Genomic DNA, 22,069 nt, shown 5'->3' with positions numbered 1-22,069 from the left:
ATTCTTCTCTTCTTCAGTATTATTAAAGGGAGGTAGGACAATAGAAATTATAATACCAAACTTACAATTCTTGTAGCAAGGTTGCCTAAAGGGTTTTCCTTTTGAAAAGACAATTGCCACGATGAGGTACTGAAAACTGGAGATAAAAAACACTGTGGTATTTTCATAATTTTGTATATTACGTGTATCAAGTTCAGTTTCATTGTCTAAATGTGAAGAATTCCAATATAGGCTTCTTGTTGTATTACAAGCACTAGAACACACAAAGTTTTTGCATTAGTAAATACAACATGTATTTCTCAGAAGAGATCACTTTCACCTTAACTGCCCCAAATCACATAACAAAGAGAACTAATGTGCCAATCTCAGCAAAAGGTCTAACAATATTTGTACAAGAAACAGAGTACAGGTAGAAGAGTCTAAGGGTTTCTCCCTCTGGTCAGACCTTCCATCTTTACTAAGGTATCTAACAATCTGCATTTCGGGAGTAACTTCAGCACAATGAAAATGAACGAGCCACAGGTCTCCCCTCAGCTCCACCGCCTTCCTCCTGACTGGGGAGGGACTGATTACTTACTCGCTCTGAGTCTCTCTCCTCACCTGCTATTGTGGGTACACCTGCTCTGTCTCAAGGCTACTGGGGGGCTTGAGGAGGCGGAGCACTTGACACTGAGATGGCCCTCCATCTTCTCTAGTGTTAACTCTCCCTCATTTCACTTCCAAGTGGGCAGCACTGCTGGGCGTATATGAAACTGAGTATGACAAGTTTCCACTACCCATCACTAAAACATAAACCACTATCAACACATGGTAACAAGGAGAACAAATACTAGCCTGCTACAAATGAATTCTGGACTCTCAAGACAATTCTGCCTATTCCCTTTCACCTGCCCTGTCTGCATGTACATATAAGACAACAGTCCTGTTAAATGTCTTTACATTTTCTGAAAATGTAATGACAATAGACACATGATCTCTCAAAGTTAACATCTTAAAATTTCCTTCAGCAAAATTATTTACATTTATCAATTAAAATGTTATCATAATTTGTAAACTGTAAAGCACTACATATAGATAAACCACTATAAGCACTTTGAAAAGAATATTAAGTTTTAAAATGCCATTTCCTAAACATGGAGTAGAAAAGTAAGTAGTACAAACATTCTGGATTTTGAAGAAACTCTAGTGATTAATTGCACCTTTCTCATTTTATAGGCAAGAAAATCAATGTTCAGCAGGAAATGAAACTGGCCTGAGCTCAGTTTGCTACAAAAATCGATTTGGAGAAGCCTCTTGTGGGATCCCTGTCTCTGGTCACTGGACAGCCTGTGCCACCTTGGGACTCAGCCAGCAAGAAGCCTACCATCAGGTGTGACCCTACCGTGGACGACTACTGTGGGTCCAAAAAAATCTCTTTTCTTTGTAAATTACACAATCTGTAGTATTGTGTTATTAGCAACAGCAAATAGACTACAAACAGGAGTTACTGTGATATAAAGGCAAACACAGGTCAAATTATTTAGTGTTTAAATCAAGTTGCATGCTAACTTTAAATGCAAATTTCTGGACACACACATATATACACACACAAAGATTTTAACATGGATTGACCAACTTACTCTGAATGTGGATGCCACACTTCATACCAAGGTTGCTGCTTGACCCAAAAAAATCCCAAGGACTGAAATCCAATGCAGATGATAATCTGAGACAAAACGGAGAAGAGAAGGGCCCCAGATATAAGACCTGACGGTGGTCGCTGTGCCACAAGTTCCTTCCAAGCAGGATTTAAACTCACTATACCGAAAAGAAAGGAAAGGTTTATATCTAAGTTAATTTGTTATAAAGGTACTATCAGACTCCCTTAAAAACTTTAAAATTTTGTCTTTGTCTAACAATTCTTTCAAATGTTTCCAAAGGCTACGCCATGTCACATATACATAAATAATCTGTAAAAGTAAACAAGCAAGGCATTTTCAAAAATGCCTCAGCAGTGATTTTTACATTTCTATGGAAATTCAGAGAAAATACTAGTACAAATGAAAATATTAAATATAAGCACAATAATTGTAAAATTAATCAGCATTCATATATTTAACTAAGAGGCCATAATTTTTCTGAATCCTGAATTATAAAGCTACAGTAAGAACAACACTTATTTCTCTCTCCTAAAAAGACAACAGCAAAGATCTGGAGCAATATAAACCTAATAGCAACCTAAGAAACAAGCTGTGTTGACTTACTAAGGTGGTGTCCACAGAGTCTTCCAATGGAAAGTTTATATTTTTCCCAATGAATTAACTTGTGAAAAAATACTATGAGACTGTGTTAAAATTCTGCTCCTCATCAAACATCCAAGCACTAGTTTATTATCTACTAAGGACTGTCTAACTTGGAGGCTGTCCATCAGAGATCACTTTGTATCCCCAGAGAATATCTGGCAATATTCTCTGTTGTCACAATTTGCAAAGTATTACTGGCATCTACTCAGGGACCACACAGTCATGCTGCCAAGCATCCTACAATGCACAGAGCAGCTCCCCACAGACTTATTTGCCTAAAAGGTCAGTAAGACCAGAGTCTCTCTGTAGTCTAATCCCCAAATTCCTTCTATTAGTTAGCATTTTACTGTAAAGAGCTTTCCTTTCTCTCCAAATTATTTATTTCCATTATGCTTTTATTTGTCAATATTTATTTGATTCAATGTGTCAGATTCCATTACTATCATTCTTTGTTTGATGTTAGTACCACTAATACTGGAACAAATCAACATCATGCCCCTCTTTATATGTGTCTTAAGACACAGCACCAGTTCTGCAATGAGACAAAATCAGGCAAACCCATATTCACTGGCCTATACTGTTTTGTAAATGTCATCAAGACACCCACAAAAAGGCTGAAGGATGAAGAGACATGAAAACTAAATGAAGTTTGTGGGTGTGAACCAAACCCTTGTTCTAATATACGGGTCTGGAGACAAACAGGCATGAAGGACGTTATTACGACAAATACCAAAACCTGAATATGGGCTTTAAACTACATAATACTATATCAATGTTAAATTTCCTGATTTCTCTAACTATAGTTAGTTAAGAGAATGATTTGCTTTAGAAAATATACACTAAAATATTCAGAGGCAAAGGGGCATGAGCACGCAAAGCTTATTTTCAAATTATTTCAGAAAAAAGAGAATAAAAAAATGGACAAAATATAAACAAGGATTACTAAAGGAACATATTTACAGAGAATGTGGAATGGGTTAAGTGACATTTCAATTACTGAAGTAAATTTACCAAAGTTTAATAAATAATATCAGAATTTCATGTGCTTTGAAATCAACAAAGCAAAATACTTACTTGTAAATACCACTACCAAAATGATTGCCAGATCAATGAAAAGAAACTGGAAATCTCCTAGGTTACTTAGGATCTACAAAAATAATTTTAAAAATACAGTGAATTTTCATGAACTTTTTCTGTAGCACCATCCCCATGCTTTAGCTTTTTTTCCCCACTAATGATAACTTCAAAATGTCACTTGGATCTGCTTCAAAACTGAAATACATTTGCAATTGAAATGAGTTAAATATAACAAACATTTGATTTAATTTAATATATTAGTATGAAGAAGGCATCTCCTTAAAATTTATTCAATAAAACCTTGAAAGAGTTTTTGGGCAAAAAGCAAACACAAACTTTTACTCACAATATTCAATACTGTCCAAAATTAGTATCTTGAAGCTTCCTTAATACTTAACACCATCCCTTCTGATATTTTCTACAAATGGTAAAAAGGGATAGATTTCACAAAAACTCTTTGGGATAGCACTAATGTTCACTTAAGAGAAAAATCTACAGAAATTACTTTCACTATAAAATCCAACGCAGCACCTATGAACACCTCTGTGTATGCTTTTTCTCCAAATGCATGAAGTCCTATAAACTACGGCAGAAACAACTTTCCTCATTCTAGCCGTGTCCTATTAGGCTGAATGCAATTGTGAAAGAATTCTAAAGGAAGATGCCAATCTGTACTAACGGCAGAAAAGAATACAATCTTTTATTCATGAGTCTTGAACCACGGTTACTAACTTTAAATAAAATGCTATTTCTGATTAACGAGATGTATCAATGTGCTACTCAAACTATAGTAAATGAAGGTAAATTTACAGATACTGCTGCCATAAATTCCATTACTAATGGAATGGATGCATTCAAAATCAAACAGATCTGCTCAATGTGACAAGCGTTTTCACAGCACCGTCTAAGTGCACTTTACTGATACTCACGGAGTACAATAGAGTAACACTGAAGTACTGGATAATGCTGTACAATGCCATAAATTTAAACACACAGAAGGAAGTCATTAAAGCAGCACGGCCTTCCCTGTAAAAAAAAAATGTGGGCATGTGAATGAAAGCATTTCAAACTCCTCCTCCAACTCAACGCTGCACCCTGACGAATGTACAGCAACACTAACAGCTACAACAAGGTACTTGCCTACAAGGAATGAAGCCAAACAGAACCGGAAGAAATGAGCAGCAGCAATTTGTTCCTAATGAGATACAGCAGGGAGGCACTAATATGCCATTAAAACACATCCACATTTCTTTCTAGGATAACCTTTTCTACTGTATTATTAGAGCAAGAAACAAAGGAATAAAGAACATATTTCATTGGCACTACCTGATAAGGTTTGGCACACAGGAAATACTAGGCGTTTTGGAGGTAAAAGGAGATGCCACCGAAGCCTCGAGCTCTGATAATGAAATGCCTCCATGTGCTCTCTTCAAAGCCTGTGGGTTTCAAGAAAACTGGCTTTAAGCATCATGAATGTGAAATAGATTAAGTAAGAACTACAAAAGTCAAAGTCACAGAAACTATACTTACACCACAATCATTTGCACCATCACCGCACATCCCAACAAAGTAACTAAAAAACAAATGATTTTAAGATTTTATTTCTTAAAAATACCCAATAATTAAATTAAGATTTCTCTAACACAATGCAATGAAGAGCTAACATCAGGAGTCCCCCACTGGACAGAATCAATCTTTCCAACATAGGGATCACCACTTACTGCTTTGCAAAGAACAGCCTGCAAGTGAATGACTGGAAGTTATCCTATTACTGACCCAGCAGGCAAATCATTTTTGTATCTCAATTTCCTCATCTTCAGAGAAAAGGGCTGTGCCTACATAGTCTTTTTTGGGTTATTAGTAAAGATTCTCCTTTAAAATATTGAAACATAACTATTTAGTAAAACTAGAAAGTTACTTTTCTTGAGATGCAACACTTGAATGAACTCTTCTTTAGAGGCATTACCCAGAAAAGGAATTGTGGCTACCATATTTTAGTTAAATAAAAGAGCACAACAGCCTCTTTTTATTTTTTGTAAAAGATTTATTTATTTATTTGAAAGAGCCACAGAGAGGGAGAGGCAGAAAGGGAAGAGAGAGGTCTTCCATCTGCTAGTTCACTCCCCAGATGGCCTCAACCGCCAGAGCTGGGCCAGTCTGAAGCCAAGAGCCAGAACCTTCATCCGGTTCTCCCAGTGCAGGGGCCCATGCACTTGGATCATCTTCCATGCTTTCCCAGGCGCATGAGTAGGTAGCTGGATCAGAAGTGTAACAGCCAGGACTTGAACCAGCGCCAATATGGGATGTCAGTGCTGCAGATAGAGGCTTTACCTGCTATGCTACAGTGCTGTCCCCAACAGCTTCTTTTTAAAAGGCACCTCTTATAGGTGACACCTCTCTCTCTCTCTCTCTCTCTCTCGCTACATGCACACACACAAACACACACACACACGTATATATATGCATGTACTGCACACGAACTATGAATTACTATCCTGAGTTTGAAAACAAAACTGTAAATCATCAAAACAAAGCAAAACCCACCAATACTTACTCGACATTTTGCAGTGCTTCTACCAGCTGTGTTTTCTGATCAGGTGCCATACGAGCAAACACAGTGCCATGCAACATCAACTGAAAAAAAATAGGGATTTCTTAAAAATACAGTTCACTGTGTACTCATGTGAAAACATATATATGCCAAATCACTCACCTTAGGAACAAGGTCTTGAAAATGCTCCAATATCACTGAAAATGATTTTCCATTCATTGCAAAATGGTAACGAGTCAACTGAAGGTCCTCCAAGCTATCATGAACCAATTTAATTGGAATTGCCTGTGGATGACAGATGCAGAACACTTAGGCAGCCCAACCAGGCAACAATCCTGTTTTACAACTGAGTAATTTTAATTTTGATGCTTTACACCAGACACTAAACACTTAACATGTATTCAAAGTAAAAGGAAATTCAATTGTTAAGTTATCTATAAAGTTGACTGGGTTGGGGGAGAATTTAAGACAGATTAAGTGGGGCTGGTGCCATGGCACAGTCCTCCACCTGATGCGCCGGCATCCCATATGGGCGCCGGTTCAAGTTCCGGCTGCTCCTCTTCCAATCCAGCTCTCTACTATGGCCTGGGAAAGCAGAAGATGGCTCAAGTGCTTGGGCCCCTGCACCTGCATGGGAGACCTGGAAGAAGCTTCTGGATCCTGGCTTCGGATAAGAGCAGCTCCAGCTGTTCCGGCCATCTGCAGAGTGAATCAGCAGATGGAAGACCACTGTCTGTAACTCTATCTCCTACTGTCTGTAACTCTACCTCTCAAATAAATAATCTTAAAAAAAAAAAAAAAAAAAAAAAGAGTAAATATTAGCTTCAATTTGAAAGGATCCATGAACTGTGTATTAATAAACTATCTGCTTTATCTATTACTAATTACTCCTAAAATAGGATAAATATTTGGGATTCTTATACTTTAGAACTATGGGCCTCGGCAGGCGCCGTGGCTTAACAGGCTAATCCTCCGCCTTGCGGCGCCGGCACACCGGGGTTCTAGTCCCGGTCGGGGCGCCAGATTCTATCCCGGTTGCCCCTCTTCCAGGCCAGCTCTCTGCTATGGCCCGGGAAGGCAGTGGAGGATGGCCCAAGTCCTTGGGCCCTGCACCCGCATGGGAGACCAGGAGAAGCACCTTGCTCCTGGCTTCGGATCAGCGCGATGCGCTGGCCACAGCGGCCATTGGAGGGTGAACCAATGGCAAAAAGGAAGACCTTTCTCTCTGTCTCTCTCTCTCTCACTATCCACTCCTCCTGTCAAAAAAGAAAAAAGAAAAAAAAAAAAAGAATACAATAAAATCACTTCATTGTATATAAAAAAAAAAACTATGGGTCTCGGGGCCAGCTTTGTGGCACCGCAGGTAAAGCTGCCTCCTGCCATGCCAGCAACCCATATGGGTGCCAGTTCGAGTCCTGGCTGCTCCACATCCAATCCAGCTCTCTGCTATGGCCTGGGAAAGCAGCAGAGGATGGCCCAAATCCTTGGGCCTCTGCACCCACGTGGAAATCTGGAAGAAGCTCCTGGCTACTGGTTTCAGACCGGTGCAGCTCCAGCTGTTGCGGCCATGTGGGTAGTGAACCAGTGGATGGAAGACCTCTGTGTGTGTGTGTGTGTGTGTAACTCTGACTTTCAAATAAATAAATAAATCTCAAAAAAACAAAACAAAACATGGGTCTTAATTTTAAACACTGAGATTTCTGGTGCTATCTCAGTCCTAATGAATCATAATCCCCGGAGGCTTCTGCTTGCATTTAAGTTTCTTCTGTTTTACCATATTTTAATGCCTTATTTTTAATTTCTGCAGACTTACTTCAAACAAGTAAGCTTCCAAAGGGAAAATTACTCTTGGTTTTACCTCTGAGTCAGCTGCTGGTGAGTTACTGCACTGTGTTAGGGAGTCTGCACAATGCCAATTTATCTTGGCAACTTTCCCATCCTTTGGAGGTAATGCTTCGGCAATAATAACTTTATCCTGAGGTAGAATCATTCCACAGTCTCTAGCCACAGAAACAGCAGTCAACATGTTGTCACCTAGTTTCAAAATATTTTAAATGCGTTAGAATCACAATGGCAATATGAACATATCAAACAAGTACTTACTTACTGAGTATCTATTATAGTCCCAGTGAATGGACTGCACAGAATTAGGATCATGCACAGTACTTATCCTTGAAGTTTAGAAGTAGCAAAATCAGGGAACATTTATCAACAGAAGCCTCAAACAATACACACACAGATAGACAACAACTCCCATCTCAATCTGTTTCTGTCATGCATACAACACCTGGAAAAGAGCTACACTCAGAGCAGATGTTGAGATAACCGTGGGGTGAGCAAGTGGTATTCTGTGCAACAGCACCACTGCAATATGGCACAACAGGATGAACTACAACACCCAGAGTTAACAGAAAAAAAATTAAAAACAATCATTAACAACTGTAATAAGAAGCGAGAGAGACTACTTCTCAGTGAGAGAGACTACTTCTCAGTCATGAGAAGGAAAGAACTCATGAGAAGCAAGGACAAGATCATACAGGAAAAACACGTGAATCGGGGATCCCACTGCTACAACTGAAGGGTGAGGTATCTCTTCCTCTGACTCCCACACACCACTCAAAGTATCTTCCTGTGGTCTTTCACAAAGCCATATTCTGTCACGGCAGGCAAAGAAGAGGAGATGCAGATGGAAGGGGGATGCCATGACAAAGGGCACTTCTATTCAGAACTAAGAGTTGCTGGGATGCCAAAGTTAGTAATGTTTACTTATACTGTAAGAAGTGCGCTATTAGATGGATTTGAGTCTAAAACATAAAAATGTACACAACTCTTTTGTCATAAAGTCAGTATCTTAAATCTGATTACTTGCTAAAGGAGAAAAAACAAAACAAAACTGAGCTTTCACCATTTCATACAGCTACAAACTAGGAATGTTCTTACATTATAGATAGTAATGTAATAGCAGGAGAGAGGCCAGTGTTGTCACATAGCAGGTTAAGCCACAGCTTGCAATACCAGTATCCCAAATAGAGGCACCTGTTCAAGTCCCAGCTATTCTATTTATGATCCAGCTTCCTGATAATGTGCCTAGGAAAGTAGGGGAAGAAGGCCCTTGGTCTTCTGTCACCCATGTGGGAGATGAGGATGGAATCTCTCATTAGAAGACTTATTTGACAGAGAGAAAGAGATCTTCCATGTGCTGGTTCAACACTCAGATGGCTGGAATGGCCAGGGGTGAGCCATACCAAAGCTAGGAGCTTCAATGGGTCTCCCATGTGAGTGGCAGGGCCCACGTGTGCCATCTTCTGTTGTTTTTCCCAGGTCACTAACAGGGAGTTGGATCAGAAGTGGAACAGCTGAGGCCGGTGCCATGGCTCAACAGCTAATCCTCTGCCTGCAGCGCCGGCACACCTGGTTCTAGTCCCGGTCGGGGCGCCGGATTCTGTCCCGGTTGCTCCTCTTCCAGGCCAGCTCTCTGCTGTGGCCTGGGAGTGCAGTGGAGGATGGCCCAAGTGCTTGGGCCCTGCACCCATGTGGGAGACCAGGAGAAGCACCAGCTCCTGGCTTCGGATCAGTGCGGTGCGCTGGCCGCAGTGGCCGTTGGGGGTGAACCAACGAAAAAGGAAGACCTTTCTCCCTGTCTCTCTCACTGTCCACTCTGCCTGTCAAAACAAAACAAAACAAAAAAACAAACAAAAAAAAAAGTGGAACAGCTGAGACAAACTGGTGCCCAAATAGGAAACTGGCATCGCAAACAACAGCTTCACTTGCTATGCCACAATGCCAGCCCCTAAATAAATCTTTAAAAATAAATAAAGAAAAATACCAGGAGAAATAAAAAATGGACTATTTTCATTATTATTAATTCAAGTCCAGTCTCTCTCTCTCTCTCTCATATGTGTGTGTGTGTGTGTGTGTTATAAATATTTGTTAAGCACTTTCTGTGGACCTGGCAGTTCTAGAAATAAAGCACCCAAAATGAATGAATGAATACAGCATACTCCTAATCCTCAAGAATCCCATATTCTAGGAAAGAGCACAAATCTACACACATCTACAATATGATTACAAAGAGATAAAAAGGAGTAGAGCTTAAATTTTCTAGTGTACCCTTCACTATTTTTATTATACTTTCTATAAAAAGAATTTGCTAGATCTCAAAAAGAATAATGCAATCTCACACCATGGGAAAATATCCAGAGCTAAAACAGGACAACACAGGATGGAACCACTATATAATACACTTTTATGATAACTAACTGATCATTCCTCCACATTAAATAACTTCATCTCTAAGAGTCACACTGATTTTTTTTTGTGTTCTTTTATAAAGTCTAACCTGTGACCATGACAGTGCGAATGTTGGCTTTATGCAAATCTTCAAGTACTGCAGGGGTTTCTTGCTTTAATTTGTTCTGCATTATAATTAATCCCATAAAATCCATGTTGTTTTCAATGGCATCTCTGCAGAAAAAGAAGTTTTAACACATAATGGTTTAGTCATGAGAACAGGTATTGTTCTCTTTATGCTGAGAAAGCAATTGAAAATATCTATAAATTTTAAATTAAAATGTTTCATATGCTGAGTAAACCATGTGTGTGTTCTATGAGTTCAATATCTAAAAATTTAAATCTGGAAAAACAATTCTCAAGAAATGTATTTTTGAAATTAAATTTTAGCCTTTGAAACATTAAATTGAAGGGTCATTTGGCAATGTGTAGCTTTGTAAAACACTACACTGTGCTAGTACTGAGGAATAATCATTCATCTTACATCCTAACCAGATACTGAAAAAGCACAGATCTATGTTTTACTGTCTTCAAACAAAATATTCTAATCCAAAATGTCAAGAGAAAAGGAAAAAAATACAATGTACTATAAGCACATTTAACACAGTTAGAGGTGACTCATTATCAAGTGTTCGAACAATTCTATAAAATAACTCTTGACTTTGGAAATGTGGTCAGTCCAAAGAGATCTTATTCAGGACCCCAGAGACAGGTCCTTTAGAATATTAAACAATCAACACAGTTACGAAGACGCTATTGTTTAAATAGTAGAGCACCCACTATGCACCAAGTACTGTGGTAGTCACCAGGAGGTCAACAAGGAAAAGGTATGATCTCTATTCTCAAGGCACTTTCACCGGGTAACACACGTGCAACCGAAGAGATGCTTACAAGAATAGCACGAGACTCAGGACAATAATGGAGATGAAGTTCGTTTAACGGCAGTCACATTCTCCAGAAAACTCAAGCTACCGAAATTATGTTACAGGAGTATTTTTTCAATAGGGAAAGAGGGCTTGAGGTTAGGGACTAGACTTCCAGACAAGAAAAATGATTTTTCTATATGAAAATTCAGTAATAAGGGTACCTGAAGTATACATCTTTAAAAATATTTAACAATGGATAAAAGATATTAAAGAGGGGCTGGCGCTGTGACATAGCAAGTAAAAGCTGCCGCCTGCAGTGCCGGCATCCCATATGGACGCGGGTTCAAGCCCTAGCTGCTCTATTTCCGATCCAGCCCTCTGCTATGGCCTGGGAAAGCAGTGGACAATTGCCCAACTTCTTGGGCCCTTGCCCCAGTGTGAGAGACCCAGAATAAGCTTCTGGCTCCTGGCTTCAGATCAGCGCAACTCCAGCCATTGTGGCCATCTGGGAGGTAAACCAGCAGATGGAATACCTCTCTCTCTGCCTCTCCTTCTCTCTCTGTGTAACTCTTTCAAATAAATAAATAAATCTTTAAAAAAAGAGAAGAAATGATATGTCTATGGTTTAAAAAAAGATATTAAGAATACTTATGTAACAATATAAATGATATGGCTGGTAAAGGTAAATTTTCCAAGAAAAAAAATTCCTTGAAACCTGAAATTGTATTACACCCTCATGAAACTACTAGGTCAAAGGTACTGAGCCAGCTTCCTACAAGGCACCAGTCTCTGGCTTCAGCTAGTTTTCTACCTCTCCCATGAATGATTTAGGTCATGGAAGCCTTACTTGAAATTAATGAACAGTAACATATTTGAGATATAAAAAGTTTTAAGCTGTAAGAAAAACGCTAACACCTATTCCTACAAGGCAGAATGAAGACAGAAAAGGCCTCGGTGGAAGTATTAGAAAGGGGAAGAGCTAGGAGTTGGTGGGAGAGGAAAGTTGACAGAGAGAAATAAGGTATTCTGGGGAAGGCTCAGCCTACCCAAAAGCATGCAAGGATGTCTGTCTGAACGTGACAGGCTCAAGAACTACTGGCAACCCAATAGTTGGTCTTTAATAAGGAAACTGGCAAAAAGTAAAGCTATGAAGGGAAGAAACTAATGTATCTTTTGTAGGAATTAGAATACATCTGTGGTTCACAACCATGCCCATGCATTAGAGCACATACCTAGATGTATTTTTGCAAAAAAAAAAAAAAAACTTCCCCAACATGGACAAAATTAGGTCAATCAGTAGACAGTCCCTCTGCTTACAAAATGCTAGGCACACCACCAAATCCCCAAAACAAAAAATCTATTCCCAAAGGACAGGTCACAAGCACCATGGTGAAGTGGGTAAAAGCCAAAGCCTATGGCATCAGCATCCCTTGTGGGCATCGGTCAAGTCCCAGCTGTTCCAGTTCCAATCCAACTCCCTGCTAATGCACCTGGGAAAGCAGCAGAAGATGGCCCAAGGACTTGGGCCCCTGTATCCCAATGGGGGATCTGGAGGAAATTCCTGGCTCCTAGCTTCAGACTGGCCCAGCTCTGGCCATTGGGGCCATCTGGGGAGTGAACCAGCAGATGGCAGATAGCTTGCTCTAATTCTGCCTTTCAAATAAATAAATCTTAAAAAAAAAAAAAAAAAAAAAGGACAGGTCAGGCCAGTTTACCAGTTGCACAGTTGCAGTAAAAGTGACAAGCCCTGAATGTTTTCAAAATCTGTTATCTATACAGGGAAGGAAATGTGCAATCAGTAAAACCAACTGACTTGGGGTAGAGATGCACAGAGGTGGTGCACGAGAAGGCTATTGTTTCTGTGACTCATGGCCAGATCATGTGGGGAAAATAAACTGTGGAATCACGTTTACTGTTCCTAGAGAAGGCCTGACACATCATAGGCACTCAATAACTACTTAACAAAATGAAGTGCTAACAGTTCTGAAGAGCTATAAGGAAAAACACACATTGATACAGTAACATTAGCAAACATAGGCAAACAGTCAATATAGAATGGAGCGAAATTAGATAATGAAAAAATGTACTTTTGTCCCAGTCACCTAAAATAATATTGAATTATAATATATATTTGCAAACATTCCAAAAATACTTAGTAAGTGATCAACTATGTGCAAACTGCTGTGCATTACTTACATAAACAAAAAGGACACATTATTGGAAAGACTGCAGGAAAGCCATTCAATCTTACCTGCTAATATTCTGTACTTTATGCCACGTCAGTTTCGACTCCAATTTTCTGTGTGCAAGAGCAATAACACGGAAGCCCTGTTTAGTGTACTCTTCTAAAACTTTTTCGAAGTCAACAGGAACTTTTTAAAAGAAGAAGTAAATTTCACTGTTAGAACTGTTAATAAAAAAGCTCTATGAACACCAAGATTTGATCTAAAGCCCAGCTATTTCCTTACCTGTTTCAGCTTTACAAAGACTGGCAACGACCTCAGGTGCTCCTTTCATGTAGGCATCCATTTTCTTATCCCCTAGCACCCGTGCAACTACACTCATACGTTGCAGAGCGGAAGAAAATGGGAACTGGCGAACAATTCCTATCTCATAAATAGCCTACAGAATTTCAAAAGTTGTACAAAGCACTGATTATTTTTAATAATAAAAACATTTGGGTAACAATTAAATTTTCTTCACTTACTGGAAGTTCAAACAGCTCCTAAAAACGAAACAAAGCAAAACAAGAATAAATAAATAGTACAATAAAGCCCAATAACATACACAAGTTACAAAAATCTTAATAAGCATTCATAAAATCCTATTTGGAAAATAGCAAGGCACTATGATTATTTTCAAAATTAGTTTTCAAGTTTCTTTCTCTACTACCTTCCACTTTTAAAAAGTATGTTCTTGAGTATAAGTATAAAGTAAACTGAAAGTAGATCACTGTAAAAATTCAGAGAGGGCAGGAGAGAGAAAGGAGAAGGAAGGGTCAGAGCTTGGCAGGAGGGAGGGTTGAGTGGGAAGTATCACTGTGTTCCTAAATCTGTATATATGAAATACATGGAATTTGTTTACTTTGAAAATCAAATCAAATCCACAGACCAACAGAAGAGATGCTGAAAGGACAGAACTTGGGAAGACAACTCTGTTTTCTGATGGTTCATTTTAAACTTCATGGGAAGAGAAAGCAATTCAACTAAAAGTAGTCTTCATATCCTTTCCACCCCCAACACAAAATATGTTCTTGACTATTTCCAAATGTTATGATACCTCAAATAATTAAATACTAAATTAAGTGAAGGGGAACATATTTTAAAATTTACCAAAAATAAACCCTTTCATATTAAAGGCTTCTTTCATATATTCTATTAAATTCTAGGAATACAGATGCAATTTTAAAAGATTAACAACTATCATAAATGGTAAGGCACTAAGATGTCTAATGAAGGAAAGTAATGATAGTGAGAATTTTATTCAACATTTTATGAAGAATGGCAGCAACACACAGAAGTGTGTACTTTTTGGTAACTGCAGTTAAAATATTCCTATCTGAGAGCTAATAGGGCATGTGACGTCCTCTTCTAGTCATATTTCAAAGTGAGAAATCTAAGTAACAGCGACAGCATTCTCCAGCATTCATGGTTCCATACCATCTCTTGGTTTCCTGCGGCAGGCGTACACTCAGGAAGCAGTTGTTTGGGAGGACGAACCACAGTGGGCATAATTCGATTATGCAGTGCTGTTTCTTCTTCAGTTGCTTCCTCCAGAATCTGAAAGGAAAATATACAGCACACTGCTTCATGAAGTTCAATTTGCGGTTTCCATTTTTAAATGTAGTACTATGGATACTTTATGTGAATGTACAAAAAAATTACTGCCCCTAAACAAACTGAGCTCTACTAGAAAACTAATATAAGACAAAATACAAATAGGTGTTTAACTAGCAACCCACAGGGGAGAGGAGACAGAGGTTAAAAACAGAATAAAGATATCTTTACAGAAAAAGTTCTTCTCACTTTGTTCCCATAACCTATTCAATTTACATACTAGCTTTGTAAGACAAAACATAACACACAGTCATTGTAGTTCCAAAAATTTTCAGCCTATCACGGGGGAACTCCTTTCTGCTAGCAGTGAAGGCTTCAAAACTATATGGAGCTCAGACACTGGGAGCAGAACTGCTTGGCAGATAATGAAAGATAAAAAGACCAGCGTTTAGGTGCAGTATGAACACTTTCAGTTAAACTACCACCATTCAAAGTCTTTGAAATTTGCCTTTCAAGTGTTTTGACCAAAAAAATTCACAAACAAAAACCTATTTAAACATACATACAAAAGAAACAAAACAATTTGACTTTATAAGTAGAGAGATCAATTGATGAGAATGTTGAGGGGAACTGTGACCAATTAGACAATTGTATGACGTTCACATTTTTTTTTTCTTATTTTAACATCTCTGAAATCGGACACATCTCACATTATATCAGACACTTCGAGTAGGCTTTGGACCTGCTTATGGAAATCCATGCCATTGACATTTCAGATCTAGAAAGATCAAGCATCAAAGCATCTCAGAGCCAACAAGATATGACTATACACAGTTATTTATTTAACCAATTTTTAAAAGATCCACACACACCGAACTCTAAATCTTCTGAAAATACATTCAGCTGGAAAAAAGTTTTAGAAGACCTGAAAGAGCAACCAGCCCACCTCTGCTTTTCTCTCTATCCATGAAGTAGGATCTCCTTTGGGGAATTAAATGTCAACAGCATTTACTGTGGACTTTCAGAAGATGGCAGATGGAGCGCTCCACCCAGTCATCCACCCTCTCCCTCTCAAAATGTTAATGAGATACAAAAAAAGAAAAAAAAGGTAAACAGCACAAAACAAGGTGGGGGTGGATTTCAAATATGGGGGTAAAGGGCAAAGGGCAACATGCTGATTGCCGTAACTGTGCAGGAAACAGTAGTAGGAATAGGAATAAACACAAAAGGGTCAGGAGGTAGGTACATTTTTTTACTGGCTAGAATAGCTGAAATAAAAACAAAAACCGAAGTTCCCTTTTCTAAAGATGTAAACTATACATCTGAGAGGAGCAAGGACTGCTCTTAGGAGGGCTGGCATTCCAGAGTAAAAAGCACTGCTGGAAAGGGTGCAGCTGCTGGGCTGACACTCAAGAATGTTCATGAGACCCCACCATCCACACACGCAAACTCCTTCTGCCTTCTAAATCTGGGAGCCGCTCCTCAGGAAAACAGACCAACACTACACCGGCAAGGAGAAACAAATCTCACTCTGCTACCCGGAATTACCCAATCAGACCTCTGTTTTGAACAGAAAAGTAGCATTCAGATGCATGAAGAATACCAAAAGCAGGGGCCAGCGCTGTGGTGCAGTGGGTTAAGCCACCGCCTGCAGTGCCAGCACCCCATATGGGCAGCCGGTTCTAGCACCCGCTACTCCACTTCTGATCCAGCTCTTTCTAATGCACCTGGGAAAGCAGAAGATGGCCCAAGTACTTGGGCCCTTGCACCTACATGGGAGACCCAGAAGAAACTCCTGGCTTCAGATTGGCCAAGCTCTGGTCACTGCGGCCAGGAGTGAACCAGCAGATGGAAGTTCTCTCCATCTCTACCTCTCTCTCTGTGTAACTCTGCCTTTCAAATAAACAAGCCTTAAAAAACAAAACAGGAAGGAGAGCAAACTTAGGAAGAAACGTATAAAGGGAAAAAAGGATGCCAGAGAAAATAGATAATTCAGAAGCCAAAAGAAAACTTTACAGACCATTCATTTTTCAATTTATCTGAAAGGCAAAGAGACAGAAAGAAGGACAGACCTCCCATCTGCTGTTACAATCCCAATGCCCACAACCACTGAGGCTGGACCAGGCTGAAGCAAGGAGCTAGAAATCTAATCCAGATTTCCCATGTGGGTGACAGGGACTCAACGACTTGAACCATGACCTGCAGCACATTAGCAGGAAGCTAAAATCAGAGGTGGAGCCAGGTTTCAAACCCAGGTACTTCAATACAGGATGTGGGCATCCCAGTGGATTTTAGCCACTAGGCCAAATGTCTGTTTCCCAAAGCAAACTAAAAACCAATGTCATCATTCCATTAAAGGTGAGAGCTAAAAAAGCTGATCTCACAGAAGCAGAGGACAGAATAGTGGCTACAAGAAGCTGGGAGTGGGGTGCTGGAAGGGTGGTTAAAGGGTAGGGAGTTCAGGTGGACAAGAGAGTAACTCCAGTGTTCAACAGCACAAAGGTAACTAGGCTTGACAATAATTAACTGAATATGTCAAAATAGCCAGTATAAGAGGATTTTGAATGCTCTCAACACAAAAGAAATGATAAATGTCTGGGGTAACAGATATGCCAACTACCCTAATCTGATTGTTACATACACTATGTACATGGATTGAAACATCATACTGTACCCCACAAATATCTACAACCACATCAACTAAATTTTTTAGAAATTATTACTTTGCACCTATAAAAGGAATGCTAAGGGCTGGCACTGTGGCATAGTGGGCTGTCTCTGCCAGTGGCACTGGCATCCCATATGGGCACTGGTTCATGTCCCAGTTGCTCCTCTTCCAAACCAGCTCTTTGCTACAGCATGGGAAAGCAGGGGAAGACGGTCCAAATGCTTAGTCTCCTGTATCCACGTGGGAGACTAGAAAGAAGCTCCTGGTTGCTGGCTTCAGATCGGCCCAGCTCTGGCCATTACAACCATTTGGGAAGTGAACCAGCAGATGGAAGAACTCTTTGCACCTCTCAAATAAATAAAGAAAATCATTTATAAAAAAAAAAAAAAAAAAAAAAAAGGAATGCTATAAAAAACGGTAACAACCACAGAATATATGCAAACACTTAGAAACTAAAATTATCAATGGCAAAAATGGAAGGAAATTGTACATAAACAATCAGAAGTGTGTATGTTTGCATACAGAGCAAGTGTAAGATGGGTACAAAAGAATATTGAGGACACATGACTACACTTATGGCCTGTGGCCAACAAATTATGTTACTTAAGATCCATCTCAGGAGGCTGGCGCTGTGGCACAGCGGGTCAAGCCATTGACTGCAGTCCTGGAGTCACATATGGGCGCTGGTTTGAGACTTGACTGCTCCACTTCCTATCTGGCTCTCTGCTATGGCCTGGGAAAGCAGTGGAGGATAGCCCAAGTCCTTGGGTCCCTGCACCCGCGTGGCAGACCCAGAGAAGGCTCCTGGCTCCTGATCAGCTCATCTCTGGCCATTGCGGTCATTGGGGAGTAAACCAACGGATGCAAGACTAACTCTCTCTTTTTCTCTCTCTCTCTCTCTCTCTCCTTCCTTTTCTCCCTCCCTCTCTCTCTCTCTCTACCTCTCCTTCTCACCATGTGTAACTCTGACTTTCAAATAAATCAATCTTTAAAAGAAAAAAAGATCCATCTCACTGGTTTCTAGCCTACTGCTAAGGAACTAATAGCTGGTTTAATCTTACAATCATAAAACAGGGAACGGAGCTGGTCAACTGCTCTTAAGGGTGTTTAAATTAGTCAAACTAATACAGGTATTTTTTACACAATTATAAATATTTCTCCAGTGATAAATTTTTAGAAACTATATAGTTCTATAGTTCTACTTATGGCACAGATAAGATTGTCATCAAAACAACTAGCAGAAATAAACTTTCAACAAGGCAATTTTCCATTATGCTCTCCTAAAGTCACTTTATTTTTAAAATCTTGAACTCAGGGGCTGGCACCGTGGCTCACTTGGTTGATCCTCTGCCTGCGGCACAGGCATCCTGGCTGCTCCACTTCCAGTCTAGCTCTCTGCTGTGGCCCGGGAGGGCAGTGGAGTATGGCCCAAGTGCTTGGGCCCCTGCACCTGCATGGGAGACCAGGAGGAAGCACCTGGCTCCTGGCTTCAGATCAGTGCAGCGCCAGCCATAGCGGCCATTTGGGGAGTGAACCAACAGAAGGAAGAACTTTCTCTGTCTCTCTCTCTGTCTGTAACTCTACCTGTGAAATTAAAAAAAAAAAAAAAAACAAAACCTTGAACTTACCCATCCAATGGCTTCAAACATTTTCAAATCAAGTGGATCTCCAGAAAGCACTCCTTCAATTTTTGTAAGTGAATGGCATGTAGCCATACAAGCAACAAACTGAGATTTTACCAACATCTCGTTGCAAACATTTTCTTCTGGTAAAAGAAATCTAAAAAGAAAATCCTGTGAATTAGATGCACAAATTCCAAGACACATAACAATATTCTAAAGGGGCCTTTTCAGGTTTTGCACTTAAAAATAATTTTTAAAATTCAAAACTAAGCTTCTAATGGAGAGAAATTTTCAAGTGCCAGGAATACAGGAAAAACAAACAAGAGAGGGGTCTCAACTTGAGCTGCTGTGTGGCGGCTGGGGGAGAGGAAGGCAGCAGTCATCTCAGCCCCCTAGGGACTTGAGTTTCCATACTCACACAGTAACATGGGATAAAGTCCTGGCCCCACATGTGGAGGGAATCAGCATTGACAGAATCACTCTCACCCAAGAAGGCAACTGCTGGTGAAGAGAGCTACACACCCTTGGAATGAGCAAACTAGGAAAACTTGACCCATAAACCCAAAGGCATAACAAGCAAGCTTGGAGCAGGGATTTTTTATTTTTAAGATTTAGTCGAAAGAGTTACAGCACAGAAAGGGAGAGTCGGAGAAGGCAAGTGAGAGAGAGATCAATCTTCCATCTGCTGGTTCACTTCTCAAATGGCCACAAAGGCCAGGGCTGGGTAAGGCCAAAGTGAGGAACATAGAATTCCAACCAGGTCTCCCACATGAATGGCAGGGGCCCAAGCACTTGGGCCATCTCCCACTGCTTTCCCAGGTGCATTAGCATGGACCTAGATCAGAATGGAGCAGCTGGGACTTGAACCCACACTGATACGTGATACAGTCGTCATGAACAGCAGCATAACCAATCAGCTATGCCACAATAGTGGCCTCTGAACTGCTGTTTGGGATGCCCATGTACCAAATCAGTGCGCCAGTTTGAATCTTGCCTACTCCTCACTTCCAGTCCAGTTGCCCACTAATGTCTGGGAGGGAGCAGACGACAACCCAAGTACTTGAGTTCCACACAGGAGACCCAGATGTAGCTCATAGATTCTGGCTTCAGCCTGGCTCAGCTCTGGCTATTGTGGGCATTTGGGAAGTGAATTAACAGATGGTAGCTAGATCTCTCTCTCTCTCTCTCTCGAATAAATAAATAAATGCAAAGTTCAGAAAACTAGCTAGCATCTATATCATATTTATTATGCTCCTGGCTCCATGTATATTGGAGTTTATATTTCTCCTACCATCATGGGAAGGTGTTTTATTACCCCCATTATAGTTAACAAAACTGAAGCAAATGGTTAAGTAACTCATCCAAGATAACAACACAGAAATACAGATAAAGGCCTGAAACACAGGAAGTATGGTTTCAAGGCCAAACCTTTGAACTGTGATCCTATTAAGGAAAGGTTCCGGGTCTGAATGTATAATACTGGTCCAGAAATCCCAAAACTACATGAGAAATTTTAAAGCTTGTCTGGCACCACAACACCACAAGGACTAGTAGTGAGTAAATTCAAAAGTTCTCCACAGAGAAGCTCCCACAGCATAACCAAAATACAATCTCACAGAAAAATTCTGTTATGGGTGACTGCATAACTTAAAGACATACTAGGAAACAATGTAACATGAAAGTCAACAAACATAATGAAGGCAGAAATAGAATCCCATAAATCTGATAACAGAAGAGCAATCTGAAAGAAAGCAAAAGGGTATTTTAGAAAGTAGAAAATAGGAGAAAGGGGTCAGAATTAGAAACAACCAAATGAATTTTCATGCCCAACATACAGTTTGTATTCCTAGATGAAGAGAAAACAGCACTTGGGAAAGACCATAATGGAATAGAGAGGTTGAAAATTTCCCTGAATTTATGAAAACATAAATCCTAGGGATCAAGAAAAATGAATCTCACACATAAATAAAAAGACCAAGTTGAAATGCATAAATCAAGGATAAAGAAGCATTTTTAGAGCAACCAGCAAGAAAAGAGATCAGCAAAGCAAGGAAGAGTACATGGTAGTAATAACGAAACAGTCAAAGTGCCGGGAGATCACAACCCTCAGCCTACAGATCAGCTCAATGTTATTCAAAAGTGACAGTGAAACAAAACTAATGAATGTAGTTACAGAAGAAGGCAATTTAATTCAGAGCAATGGGCTACAAGAAGAAATGGTGGAGCCGGCACTGAGGCGTAGCAGGTAAAGCCACCACCTGCAGTGCCAGCAGCCCATATGGGTGTTGGTTTGAGTCCCGGCTGCTCCACTTCTGATCCAGCTCTCTGCTGTGGCCTGGCAAAGCAGTAGAAGATGGCCCAAGTCCTTGAGTCCCTGCACCCTGTGGGAGACCTGGAGGAAGCTCCTGGCTTCAGATCAGATGGCGTTGCGGCCATCTGGACAGTGAACCAGTGGTTGGAAAACTTCTCTCTCTGCCTCTCCTCTTTCTGTAAAACTCTGACTTCCAAATAAATAAATCTTAAAAAACAAAACAAACAAACAAAAAAAAACACTGTCTCTCTCTCACTGTATAACTCTCTAACTCTGCCTGTCCAAAAAAAAAAAAAAAAAAAAACCAATGGCTAATATGTATAAACACAGGCAAATCTATGCAAGAATACACATTAAGGGAGTGGAGGGGCCAGCACTGTGGCCCAGCAGGTTAAGCCACTGCCTGCAATGCCGGCATCCCATGTGAGCACTGGTTCAAGTCCTGGCAGCTCCACTTCTGATCCAGCTCCCTGCTAATGCAGGAGATGGCCCAAGTCCTTGAGATCCTGCTACCCATGTGGGAGACCAGGATCCTGGCTTCAGTCTGGCACAGTCTGGGCCATTGCGGACATTTAGGGAGTGAATCAGTGGGTGGAAAATCTCTCTCCCTAACTCTTTCAAATAAA

At 40.2% G+C, this 22,069-nt stretch overlaps 1 protein-coding gene across 4 annotated transcripts in view; it reads right to left on the bottom strand.

Moving 5' to 3' along the window:
• The window catches only part of ATP13A3 (ATPase 13A3), a 101,327-nt gene that overhangs the window by 25,260 nt on the left and 53,998 nt on the right, over positions 1-22,069 (bottom strand). For all 4 annotated transcript variants that reach the window (XM_062210032.1, XM_062210060.1, XM_062210050.1 and 1 more), the window contains 15 exons: positions 19,139-19,289; positions 14,726-14,845; positions 13,774-13,791; positions 13,535-13,688; positions 13,318-13,438; positions 10,250-10,374; positions 7,769-7,944; positions 6,073-6,195; positions 5,914-5,993; positions 4,890-4,932; positions 4,686-4,795; positions 4,289-4,385; positions 3,357-3,429; positions 1,620-1,797; positions 66-253 (listed from right to left, as the gene is read on the bottom strand). In XM_062210032.1, the coding sequence (XP_062066016.1) occupies positions 66-253; positions 1,620-1,797; positions 3,357-3,429; positions 4,289-4,385; positions 4,686-4,795; positions 4,890-4,932; positions 5,914-5,993; positions 6,073-6,195; positions 7,769-7,944; positions 10,250-10,374; positions 13,318-13,438; positions 13,535-13,688; positions 13,774-13,791; positions 14,726-14,845; positions 19,139-19,289 (1,757 nt within the window). The remainder of the gene's footprint in view (positions 1-65; positions 254-1,619; positions 1,798-3,356; positions 3,430-4,288; positions 4,386-4,685; positions 4,796-4,889; positions 4,933-5,913; positions 5,994-6,072; positions 6,196-7,768; positions 7,945-10,249; positions 10,375-13,317; positions 13,439-13,534; positions 13,689-13,773; positions 13,792-14,725; positions 14,846-19,138; positions 19,290-22,069) is intronic.

Source organism: Lepus europaeus, chromosome 2 (genome assembly GCF_033115175.1).
Source record: "Lepus europaeus isolate LE1 chromosome 2, mLepTim1.pri, whole genome shotgun sequence".
Taxonomy (NCBI): Eukaryota; Metazoa; Chordata; class Mammalia; order Lagomorpha; family Leporidae; genus Lepus; species Lepus europaeus.
This window is presented reverse-complemented; position numbering and strand designations above follow the sequence as displayed.